The following is a 13,012-nucleotide window of genomic DNA, read 5'->3' as shown; positions in this document are numbered from 1 at the left end:
GCAAGGCTGGGATAGGAGCCTGCCATGAGGCAAGGCCACTACTGAGGCCTCCAAGGCCTGGATCGGAGCCTGCCGAGGGGTAAGGCTGGTGCCGAGGCTAGCGAGTTCGGGATCGGAGCCTGCTGTGAGGCAAGGCCACTACTGAGGGCTCCGAGGCCACAATCGGAGCCTGCAGAGGGGTTAGGCTGGTGCCGGGGCCAGCAAGGCCGGGATCGGGAGTCTGCCATGAGGCAAGGCTGGTGCTGGGGCCTCCGAGGCCTGGATCGGAGCCTGCCAATGGGTTAGGCCGGTACCGGGCCAGCGAGACCGGGATCGGAGTCTGCCACGAGGCAAGGCAAGTGCTCGCGTCTCCGAGGCCAGGATAGGAGCCTGCTGAGGGGTTAGGCCGGTGCCAGGGTCAGCAAGGCTGGGATTGGAGCCTGCCGTGAGGCAAGGCCGGTGCTGGGGCCTCCAAGGCCAGGATCGGAGCCAGCTGAGGGGTTAAGCTGGTGTGGGGGCCAGCGATGCCAGGATCGGGGTCTCTCGTGAGGCAAGGCCAGTGCTGGAGCCAGCGAGGTTGGGATCAGAGTCCTCCAGGTTGCCAGGTCTCTACTGGGGACGTCAAGAATGGGATCAGAACTTTCAATGCGGCATGCACAGAGAAATATCACAGAAAGTAAAAACCAGCCGGGTGTGGTGGCGCACGCTTGTAATCACCACTCTTGGGAGGCGGAGACAGGAGGATTGCGCAGGTTCAAAGCCAGCCATGCTGTCTTAAGAGACCCTGTTTCCAAATAAAAAAGTATAAAATAGGTCTGGGAGCGTAGCCCGGAGGTCGAAGTGCTTCCAGGAACCCCAGTACCACCAAAAAAAAAAAAAAAAAAAAAAAAAAAAAAAAAAAAAAGAAAAGAAAAGAAAGAAAAAGAAAGTAAAAACCAGATGCTTCCCCTAACTAGCAAAATCTAGGAAGAAAGGGGTAACAGGAGGAGGTAGAGTTGCAGAAAGGGCCCTCTAGAGAAGCAATTAAGGTGACCAGTCAAAGGGGATGGGATGGGGGAGGATGGAACCTCTTTAAAACTCATAAGTACGTAAACAAATGTTTCAAAGATATTCACCAAACATGGGATCAAAGGAGGGGGAGGGAATGGGATGGGGATTGGATGAGGGCAAATTGGATGATGTGTGCTTGTATATCCTCTCAAATCTTGTATTCCAATGGCATGTATGATTACAATGCACCAATAATAAAAAATAAATAAATAAAAATAAATTAAAAAAAACAATTGTTTCATCAAGTCAGGCGTGGTGGCACATGCTTGTGATCCCAGCGCTTGGGAGGCTGACACAGGAGGATCTCACAGGTTCAAAGCCAGACTCAGCTACTGAGTGAGGCTCTCAGCAACTTAGTGAGACTCTGTTTCCAAATAAAGTATAAAAAATAGGTCTGGGAGTATGCCTGGAGGTTTTCTAAAAAAGCTTAAGTAATATTTTTAAAGCCAAATTTTAAATACCTCAGAAATCAATTATTTTAAAAGAAATACTTGTCACCAATAGCCCAGATAAGATATAGGCTTGTGGTGGGTAGGAATGTGTCCCCCAAAAGGCATATTAAATTCTAACCTCTAATACCCATGACTGTAATCAATTAGAAAGTAGGAGCTTTGCAAGTTAAGATGAGGTCACACTATGTTATGGAGAACCCTAATCTAATGCTGGTCTCCTTATAAGAAGAGGATAATTTGGACACAGACATGAAACAAAGAGAAGACAATGTGGTAACCACACAAAGATTAGAGTGATATCACTCCAGCCAAGGGATACCAGGGATTGCTGACCACCATCAAAAGCTGAGGGGCAAGGGACGACTCTTCCCTAGAGCACCTGGAGGGACCGTGGCCCATAACACTCGAATTTTGGACGATTAGCCTCAGGAACTATTAGAGAATAAACTGCTACTGTTTTAAGTCACCTAGTTTTTGGTGATTTCTTATGGCACCCGAGGAGACTAATACAGTGCTTTTTATAACTAATGAAAATTAAACTATGTGATCCCTGTAATGATTTTTCACCTTTTATAATTAAATAGGGCACAATTTTATATGAAATATAAAAGGCATATCTCGTGCTACAAAGCTAAATGTAGTCAGATAAATCTGAACTTTTGAAAAATACAGCTCATGGCACACAGTTTGTTCTTTTAGAACCACAGGGCTTTATTTTTAAACCTTGCATAGACCTTACTTTAAAATGAGCAACTATAATAGATTACTAAAAATAAAGCAACAGAAGTAATAGACAGTAAGCATCAATACTAAAACAAAAAAACTTTCTATTAAATGTGCATATGCTTAGTATGTAACTTATACATAAGTTATGTAAGTATTTAAAATATAATTTTCATATGTTAAAAAACAAACAAAACACTAGAAAATAACACAAACTTTAAGATTCCTGAAATCTTTAGCTGTGATAGAGAACAATCACTTTACTGTAAACATCTCTACATTTCATAAGATCTTTATAATCACTAGAAACTCAAACAGCTTTTCTTGCCCCATCCTCCCTTGCCAATGTTTCCAAACAAAAATTTAGCTGTGAATTTTTGTACTTCAAGAAATTCAAATTGATCTTAGTTTGTTGAATACAACCATTTACACACTACAAATCAGTCCTGTTATCATAACTGAGAACAATATATAATATGGATAAACAGATGTAAATATAGCTACATGCATATTTGTATATATATCATTTACAAAAACACAAATTTACATTAGTTTGAATATTATATGACAAGAGGCAGGTATACAATATTCACCTCATATGACAAATATTTTAAAAATATATATGGAAGGAAAGGATAGCTGCTAAAAACTGTTAGGCTTTAAATTCAGGTATAAACAAAATTGATCCATCAGAAGTAACAGTCTTAAAACATAATTAAGCCCACAAAAATTAAATTTTATAATTGAAATTATTACCATTATAGGATTAAGACATGTATTCAAGAGATCCTCAATTCTTCTATGATCCCCTCAGAACCATGAAAAGGCACCATGAGGGAGGTTTGGGCAGGGCTCCCCCAGCCAACCTAGGATCACTGCATTAGGGAGCAGGCATTTTTTCTTAGAAATTGTTTTACCTTGAAGTAACTAAACTGAATATAAAAGCTACAAATAGCTGGGCATAGTGGCGCACGCTTGTAATCCCTGCGCTTGGGACGCGGAGACAGGAGGATTGCAGAGGTTTGAAGCCAGCTGTGCTGGCTTAAGAGACCCTGTTTCCAAATTAAGAAAAGTATAAAAATAGGTCTGGGAGCGTAGCTGGGAGGTAGAAGGGCTTCCAGGAAACCCAGTACCACCAAAAAAAGAAAAAAGAAAAAAAAAAGCTACAAATAGAGCGTAACTTCCTATACACAGCATTCTAGTTGATGTATAGGACATTTATGAATATCTGCCTTCACAGGTAAATAGCAATAGATGGAACATAAAGGTCACTGATGTGAACTGAAAGGTAGGAAGGCACACACTGAAAAATACATTCCAGTAAACAAAAAGACAATAAAGGTATACTAATCAAAATTCTCTAAAACTCTTATTTGAGGTTTAGAAAACAATTTTAAAATGATAAAAAAATCAATGTTTTTCAGTATCATTTAGCTTTTTAAAGAAAAGTTTAAAAATTCACAAACAGAAATAAAATTGTCTTCCAATTAGAATATTCTGTGAAAAGCATTACTTTCTCCTAATTCTCCCTTAAGCTAAAGCCAGGCTACATCACTGGAGTGCAGAGTTTGCTGCAGGTTCAGCACTATTTTCTTTATCCTGCTTTTCTTCTTGACTTGGTGAATCTGTTTCATTTCTGCTGCATTCCTCCTCACTATAATCACTGTCCGATCCACATTCAGCCCCGGCAGACTGCTTGCTCTGGGAAGAACTTTCACCCCCTTGATTGGTGGGAACAGCTCCTTTCCGCTGAGGTAAGATAGTAAAAAATGCTTCTTGCCAGTCTCTCGTCTCCAAGTATTCCAGAATAATCTCAAATACTGCAATAAAGACAACTCCATACATTTCTTAGTCAAATCACCACAGTATTAAAACTGCCTTTAAAAATACATTGTCTTTGTGCTAAGGAGTACTAGTTTGTCTAAGCCCCATACCTCCTCTCCAGCTTTTCTTCAATTCAGTTCTTAAGCATACAAAAACTCTCCAGTATCCCTTGTCAATTATAATAAACAGAGGATCTTTTTAGTCTCCTTCCTACTTCTTATTTTTTTTTTTATCCTTTATGCACTCATAGAGAAGCAGAGAACAAATCATTAGGATTCATCCAAATTTCTTCTACCTTTTTTTTCTTTTCTTTTTCTTTGTGCTCCAAGGGATTATTCTCAGGGAGCATTGTATCTCTGAGTTATACCCCACCCCTATTTTGCTTTTTATTTTGAAACAGGGTCTCACTAAGTTGCAGAGGGCCTACGTTGCTGGGATCCTCCTGTCTCAGCCTCCCAAGTACTGGGATTACAGGCCTGCAACACCATGCCGGCTGCTTCTTTATTTCTTATAAAGAGGTGTCCACTCTGAGAAGCTTCTTGCCTGTTTTTGTTTTATTTATCTTTTACATGAGATGTAAAGAATATAAATACTGCCTCTAAGGTACTATTATTTAAATATAGAAGTGAAGGGCTAATTTGGATTATTCTGCAGAAAAGTAATTTTCACTTTCTCAAAAGTTTTAGAAGTTCATTTCTTGGATCAATAGTTTTGTATCTATAAACCCCCAAACCTGCTATTTGAAAGGGTTTAGGGTTTCAGTAAGTCATTGTGTATTGATTAAATCTCTCCTTAAAACATTTAGTAAGCCAGGCGTGGTGACGTACTCCTGTAATCCTAGCATTCAGGAGGCTGAAACCAGAGGATCACAGTTCGCAGACAGTCTCAGCTACTTAGTGAGGCCTCGGCAATTTAGTGAGACCCTGTTTCAAAATAAAGAATAAAAATAGGACAGGGGGTGTCGCTCAGAGGTCAACTGCCCCTGGGTTCCATCCCCAGACCCCCACAAAAAAAAAAAAAAAAAACCATTTAGTAAGCCAGTGTGGTGCCGAACACTTGTAATCCCAATACTTGGGAGGCTGAGACAGGAGGATTAAGGTTCACGGACAGCCTCAGCTATTTAGTGAGCCCCTTTACAACTTAGTGAGACCTTGTTTCAAAATAAAGAATAAAAAGTAGGGCTGAGGGTGTAGCTCAGAGGTAGAATGCATCTCAGTACCATTCCCAGTACAAAAAAAAAAAATATTTAGTAAAGTAAAACGCCAGGCAAAGACTTGGGTCCCAGAAATTCCATTACAATTGTTATTTAGAAGAGCAAAAAGGGCAAAAAAATTCAGCAAGACAATGGCTAAATTATTGTATATTTAGATAATAAAACATTACATAGTCACTAATAATCATTCAATAACACAAAAATATGCTGATGATGGGGAAACCACTCTAGATGAATAACATTGTAATACAGTAAGAATGTAATTATCTAATAACTGTTATAGAAAAAAAAAAACAGAAGAAAACACCATAGAATTAATATCAGGTATCTCTGAGTAATGAAATTACAGCCAATTGTTTTTATGCTTTTGTATATTAATCAAAATTTTCTAAAATATGAATTATTTCTATTATTCTAAACAAATTATAGATGATAACTCTTTAAACTTTGTTTCTCCAGCAAGGTATAATATTTTCTATTTATCCAACTCTTAAATGGAATATTATTTTTCACAGTATTCACTCATGTATATTTTCAGTGTCTACCTTTTTTCTTACCATGATTAACTGCCAAGACTTTCCGACTATTCATCTTCACAAAATTTCCAAGGGGGAGCTGTGCATGATTAATTCCATAATCTGAGGCTTGTTTAAAGGTGAATCCCTAAAACAAAGACACTGTGACTCTAAGTAAACATTCATTTATTTTAAAGTCTATGACAATATAATTTTTAGAAAAGACTAGTTCAGAGAATATAATCTGAAGAAGGTGAGGTGTGCGTGCATGTGTGTGCTAAAAGTCATTCTGATACAATCCTCTAAAATGCTCCAGAACTGAACTGTCCAACTGCTAACATTTAACTACTTAATTACAATTTAAATTTTTCAGTTCCTCAGTTATACTGTGTACATTTCAAACATGCAGTAGCCACATAACTATCAAACCAGGCAGGCAGATATGAACATTTACAACACTGCAGACAGCTCTACTTTCACAGTACTACTTTTCAAGAATATGGTATTATTTCATGTTACTCTGATAATATTTCCTCTGGTACTTAGCAAACATGCTTTTTCCTTAGCTGGGTTGAGTTTAGCATGCTGCAAAGTCACTGGCAAAGTATAAAATGATGTTTTCTTTTAGAAAGTGCATTTCTGTAATTTTTCATTTGAATAAGGAAATGGGAAGAGAAAAATATGAATTTAAGGGAATAGAAAAAAACTCATGAAAATCATGTATTTAAAACCTAGTATAATTTTCAATGGTGTAACAGTTTATCAGCAGCATTATCCTCTATCTAAGGGTATAGTGTTAGGCATATGGACTCTGGAACAATCTGCCTCATCTAGTGTCACCTACCACTGCTGACTTTAGGCTTAACTTCTTTGTGCTTCAGTGTCCTCATCTGTGAAACAAAGATAATCACTGCCATGAATTCACTGGTCCTAGTGAGGGTTCAGTAAGTTAATGTACCTGAAGTCCTTTGCTTTCTTTGAAAGATGACTAAAACAAAGTAGGTGCTTAAGAAAGATCAGCCACTATTAGTATTTTGGTTACTATCAGAAAACTCTGAAATATGGATTTTAAGTACAAACAAAACCAAAAATAAAATTGAATATAGTACCTTATGATGGTTGTGATCTACTAATCCCCCAATCACATATGCCTTTGATTCATCTAATTCCTTCAATATATTAGGTGAATCTGATGTAAGATAAATCAGGTCTTCTTTTTTCATAAGTTCACTATAGTGTTCCGGTTTGATGTGGATATCCTTTTAAGACACAGGGGAAAGATGCTACTAATTAATAGGATTTTGCAAAAGTTAGCTAAAAATGATTATCTTCTTTTCCCAAAACAAATCCATCCAAAAACATCTGAAATGAAGTTTGAAAGAATATTTTTAAAATAACCTTTAAAAATGTTCATATTATAAGTTGAATGTGGTGGCACACAACTGTAGTCCCAGTACTTGGGAGGCTGAGACAGCAGAAACCAGGTTCTAAACCAGCCTCAGTAACCTAGTGAGGCCCTCAGCAACTTAGTGAGACCCTATTTCAAAATAAATAAAATAAAATAGTACTAGGGGTATACATTCAAGGTAGAATGTCACTGGGTTTAATCCTCAATACCAGGAAAAAAGTTTATATTACAGGCTATTAATAAATACAGTCATTATGAGACCAGTAAGTATGAGTTTGTCAGAATGAAAACTAAGGGGAAAAAAAAAGTGGGCCTGGTGTGGTGGCGCACGCTTGTAATCCCAGCATTTGGGAGGCTGAGACAGGAGGATCACGGTTCGCGGACGGCCTTAGCTACTTAGTGAGGCCCTCTGAAACTCAGTGAGACCCTGCTTCAAAATAAAGAATAAAAATAGGGCAGGGAGGTGTGGCTCAGAGGTCAAATGCCCCTGGGTTCCATCCCCAGACCCACAAAAAAAAAAAAAAAAAAAAAAAAAGTGGAATATAACTCAATAGTTCCCTGAATAGAAGTTTCTCAGTAGTACTAAAGCCAATCTATTTACATCTTTAAAAATAACTGAAAATAATCAGTCCGACAGAAAAACCTACATGCCACATTATAATTTTAAATCTTCTAATAGCCACATTAAGAAAAAAAAAAAAAGTGAAAAAGCTGAGCATGGTGGCGCAAGCTTGTAATCCCGGCATTTGGGAGGCCGAGACAGGAGGATCGTGGTTTGTGGCCAGCCTCAGCTACTTAGTGAGGACCTCTGCAACTCAGTGAGACCCTGTTTCACAATAAAGAATAAAAATATAGGGCTGGGGGTGTAGCTCAGAGGTAGAATGCCACTGAGTTCCATCCCCAGTGCTGCAAAAAAAAAAAAAAAAAAGTGAAAAAATCTAGATGATATTAATTAAAACAATATGCCCATAATCTTATCATTTTACCCCATAACAGAAATTTTTTAGATCATATAACTCTCCCTCCCTCTCCTCCTCTGTCTCACACACTTTCTTATAAGTCTTTGGAACTCAGTATGTATTTTACATTTATAGTACATCTAAATTCACAATTTAGACACATTTCAAAAGTTCAACAGCTGCATGCAGTGAGTAGCTACATATTGGACAGCTCAGATTTAGAAGAAACAAAATGTGGTCATTCAAATTTTAGAATGACTTCATTCTCACAGATAATGTATAGCTCATTTGCTAGGGAGAAGTTACATAAAGACCTTTAATTCTTCTTTTCTTTTTTAAAAGCTATGTTTTAAGGTTGGCAATCAAATAGGTAAGAGTTAATGAGAGCAAGTACAAATTAAGAGACATCTCATTCTGTTTTTAAGTTTTTAACACTTGTAAATTTAGACTTAGGTTTGAAGGCAATACAGGGTTTGGAGACTGCTGTGTTAAGTAACAGTATATAGAATTTAGATTTAAAAAAAATGCAGACCTTTAGAAGAAATAAGTATTTGAAATTATGGGAGAGTTGACCTATTTTAATTACCTTCCAGTTGACCCATCCTTTGTCATTTTCATCCATATTCTTTTTCAGCTGGCCCCCATGGCTTGTCAAGTAGAACTGATTTAGTGATCAGTAAGCACAGAAAGAGAGAAAATGATCATTCGAGTCCAATATTTATTCCCCTCATACACTCACCTAATCATTAATAAAACACAATTGAACTAGAAAAAAAATTGTGACATACTTTATGTCTTGTTTTGTAGGTATATCACAAAGCACACCAAGTTTAGTATTCAATCAGTTCTCTCTCCAGAAGTTACAATCTACCGCTCTACTGATAATCATGTTTCTGCAAACTCCCTGCTTCCATGTCAAGTTTTTACCCTCTCATTTTGCTTCAACTGTTGTTGTTTTTCCTTACCAGTTCAAAATCTTCACAATTTTCTTTGATTCTAAATCCTAACACCTATTTTAAATCAAGAGCAGGGGGAATAAAGGTCCTGTAATGGACAAAAATGATGATAAGAACTATCATGGAAGTATGATATTAAAAAAATAAAAGTTCTATATATAAAACTGCTATCACTTGGTAAAAACAAAACATCTAACAAGAAGTATATTAAAAATTTCTAGCTAGTCGGGTGTGGTGGCACACGCTTGTAATCTCAGTGCCTGGGAGGCTGAGACAGGAGTATTGCGCAGGTTTGAAACCAACTCAAAGTACTTGGTGAGGCTCTCAGCAACTTAGTGAGACTCTGTTTCCAAATAAAATATAAAATAGGTCTGAGAGGGTGGCCCTGAGGTAGAAGGCCCCTGGGTACCATCCCCAGTACCCTCTATACACACACATACAAATCCTAGTTATTAATATCAGTGAGTCAGTGTCAATTATGAGGTTACTTAGAATTTAAATGAACAAAAAGATCCAATTCTTGGGCTGGGGATGCAGTAGTCCTATTTTTATAAGCAGCCAAGTAGTCTCACAAATCACTCCCTTATCACAGCTTAAGATTAACATTTTGGAATTATCAGTGACTCAGAAAAAACTTACATCTTTAAGTAGATAACACATATATAACAACTACCACAGTATATATCATACAGGGGCAGGATCCCCAGCCACCACCTTTCCCACTTCCCAGGATTGGAAAGAATTGAAAACTGAGATACTGGCATGAAAATATGTTCATGTTCTATAGTGAATGAAGACCTTCAACTACACAGTGAAAAGAGGATGTCCGAAAATGACACATAAAAAACACTTAAAATATTTCACTTTATTTTCATAGAAAAAGAAAATACTTCTCAAATAAGTATTAAATAAGATTACCATAAGACCTTGCAAAGGCAATTGAAATTATCTATGTTTTATTTCATGAAAAATATAAGCCAAACATGGTGGCATACACTTGTAATCCCAGCATTTGGGTGGCTGAGACAGGAGACAGCCTCAGCTACTACTTAGTGAAGCCCTCTGCAACGCAACGAGACCTTGATTCAAAATAAAGAATAAAACATAGGGCTGGAATTGTAGCTTGGAGGTAGAATGCCCCTAGGTCCATCCCCAGTACCTTAAAAAAAAAAAGAGAAATATATATATATAGTGGAGTTTTAAATTCTTCTTCGGACATACCTGCACAGGATGTAGTGCTCGTCGATTTTCTGCATAACATCGCTGAATCTGCTTATGAAGTTTCTTAATATCCTTTAAAAAAGTAGAGTTTTAAAAACAAAGTTGTCAAAAATTATGTATGACTATTCCATGAGGATAAAGATCAGAATAAGTAGAAAAAAATTTTCCTCCTTAAATATAAAATCATTTGAGTAATTTTTATTTTTTTTTTTTACATACTAACAAAATTACTGCAAGTAAAGATAATACACTGTAGGTGACCTATTATTTCAGATTTGGTACCCATTTCAAATGCTAGTTCATGAAAAACATTTACTCTTAAAAAACAACAAAAAGCTATTTTTGAACTTAAAACTTTGTTATCTTTCATGCTTTACCAATGGCTTTGATAAAACCACACAGATCTTTATTATTAATATGCAGTTACTGAATTATCTAATTATGAAATATGTCTGTCTACATACAAATATACATACATATATCAAAGCAATGTAGTAACTAACTCACGTGAGGGGGCAGAGATTTTTAAATATTTAAGATGTCCTTTAATATATAAACCTATATCATCAATATTACATGTTAAATAAACAAGAATGATTCAGCCTATTTCATTTTCCTTACAGAATTTTTCTTTTTCTTTCTTTTTTTTTTTTTTTTTTGTGGCACTGGGGATGGAACCCAGGGGCATTCTACCTCCAAGCTACACCCCAAGCCCTATATTTTATTCTTTATCTTGAAACAGGGTCTCACTGAGTTGCAAAGAGCCTCACTAAGTAGCCGAGGCTGTCCGTGAACCTAGATCCTCCTCCCAAATACTGGGGATTACAAGAGTGCACCACCACGACCGGCTCCCCTTATAGAATCTTTCTGACAATGATTATCATACCTTTAATACCATCAAATCGTCAAAACTACAGTCAATGATAAGGCGGAGGGTACTATGAACAACATGTCTTCGAACACGTTTTCTGTCATTTCCATCTGAATTTGATTCCAGTTGAAATTGTCGTTCTAACTTCTTTCTCTTGCGTTTTTCTTTCCGCTTTTGTCTAAAGTTAGTAGTTGAAATAACTTTGTCATTTTTTATATATTCACAATGTCATTATTTATATAGTCACAAGATTCTTCTAAATAGACAAATTATTTTTTTTAAAGTTGAACCACAGGAAATTTGGTTCATTTACCAAATTTACCTCTTCTATGCATCAAAAATGGTCATTTTATTGAGTCCATGTAATAGCTGTAGATAGGAAGGAAATGAATTTGCAAAACAATATAAAGCTTTCTATCTAAATTCTATACCGAGTACTCAATAGTTTCATCTATTACTGGTATCACACTATCCCTAAGAAAACATAAAATACTAAATTTGAATTATGATAAATTTTACTTTCATCACTTATCTCCTACATGGTTTTCAAGCAAATTCATAAGGTATTAAAAAATAAGGTATTAAATAAAATACATCCATTTTAAAAGAATTACTATTTCTCTAATCTTACAATTACAGTTTATTTTCTCTTGTAAACTTTGTATTATACAAAAATGATAGCAGCCTAACTGCTCTCACAAAACCTGGTTTCTAATAAAACCCACGTAAGGCCAAAATTTTACCATTCTGAGTTGGTTATTTTTATTTTATATTTAGGACATGGATACTAACTATATCCCTTATCTAAGTTACTTATTTCAAAAATTGTGCTGCTATTCACAATGGGTTCTGTTTTATAAAAAATGTTAAGTGCAAGTTTATCAACACTGCTTAAAATAATAATTCAAAGCATATAGTTTTAATAGCCAAATGACAGTGTATGCTAACAATATGCATGAACTCAATTTTAAGTAAATTATTTTTAACATGTTAAAAGGCTTTACAAGATCTGACATTCTGTATTTCTTTCTTTCTTTCTTTTTTTTTTTTTTTTTTTTTGGTGGTACTGGGGTTCCTGGAAGCCCTTCTATCTCCAGGCTACACTCCCAGACCTATTTTTACATTTTTATTTGGAAACAGGGTCTCCTAAGCCAGCGCGCGCGGCTGGCTTCGAACCTGCATGATCCTCCTGTCTCTGCCTCCCAAGCGTGGGGATTACAAGCGTGCGCCACCACGCCCGGCCGACATTCTGTATTTCTTACTAGCAATAGAGTATGTACATTTTGTGACACATACTTGCGGAGTTCTCGCTGTTCTTCCCATTGTTTCTGTTTTATTAGCTTCTTCATTTGCCGTTTAGATATTGGTTCAGTCCCTTCATCTAATCTTGGTTTCTGCTTCTCTTTTTCATCTTCACTTAAGTCTTGTTTCCTTTCAACATTACAAGTCTCAATACATGTTGGTGACATTTCAGATGACATTATTTGCTGCCTCTGAAAAACAACTTTTAACATGAACAGAAAACTTACAAATACACAAAAAAAGTAGCTGGGTGTGGTGACACACACAGTTTTAATCCCAGCATTTGGGAGACCGAGACAGGAGGAACATGGTTTGAAGACAGCCTCAGCTCCTACTTAGTGAGTCCCTTAGCAACTCAGTGAAACTTTGTTTCAAAAATTAAAGAATAAAAAATAGGGCTGGGGGTAGAATGCCCCTGGATTCCATCCCCAGTACCAAAAAATAGAAAAGAGAGAGAGAGAGAGAGAGAGAGAGAGAGAGAGAGAGAGAGAGAGAGAAGAGGAGAGGAGAGGAGAGGAGAGAGAGGAGAGAGGAGAGAG

The 13,012-nt window shown here is 36.8% G+C and overlaps 1 protein-coding gene across 1 annotated transcript; it reads right to left on the bottom strand.

Moving 5' to 3' along the window:
• Positions 1–3,755: 3,755 nt before the first annotated feature.
• On the bottom strand, positions 3,756–12,652 carry TRMT10A (tRNA methyltransferase 10A; the record flags this gene model as incomplete). Its single annotated transcript, XM_080697184.1, has 7 exons — positions 3,756–4,024; positions 5,799–5,904; positions 6,866–7,015; positions 8,710–8,784; positions 10,301–10,372; positions 11,187–11,349; positions 12,468–12,652. The coding sequence occupies 7 exons, from the start codon at positions 12,650–12,652 to the stop codon at positions 3,756–3,758; spliced, it is 1,020 nt and encodes a 339-aa protein (XP_080553310.1).
• Between the last annotated feature and the right edge of the window lie 360 nt (positions 12,653–13,012).

This window comes from Muscardinus avellanarius (genome assembly GCF_963383645.1).
Source record: "Muscardinus avellanarius genome assembly, chromosome: 6".
Lineage (NCBI taxonomy): Eukaryota > Metazoa > Chordata > Mammalia > Rodentia > Gliridae > Muscardinus > Muscardinus avellanarius.
This window is presented reverse-complemented; position numbering and strand designations above follow the sequence as displayed.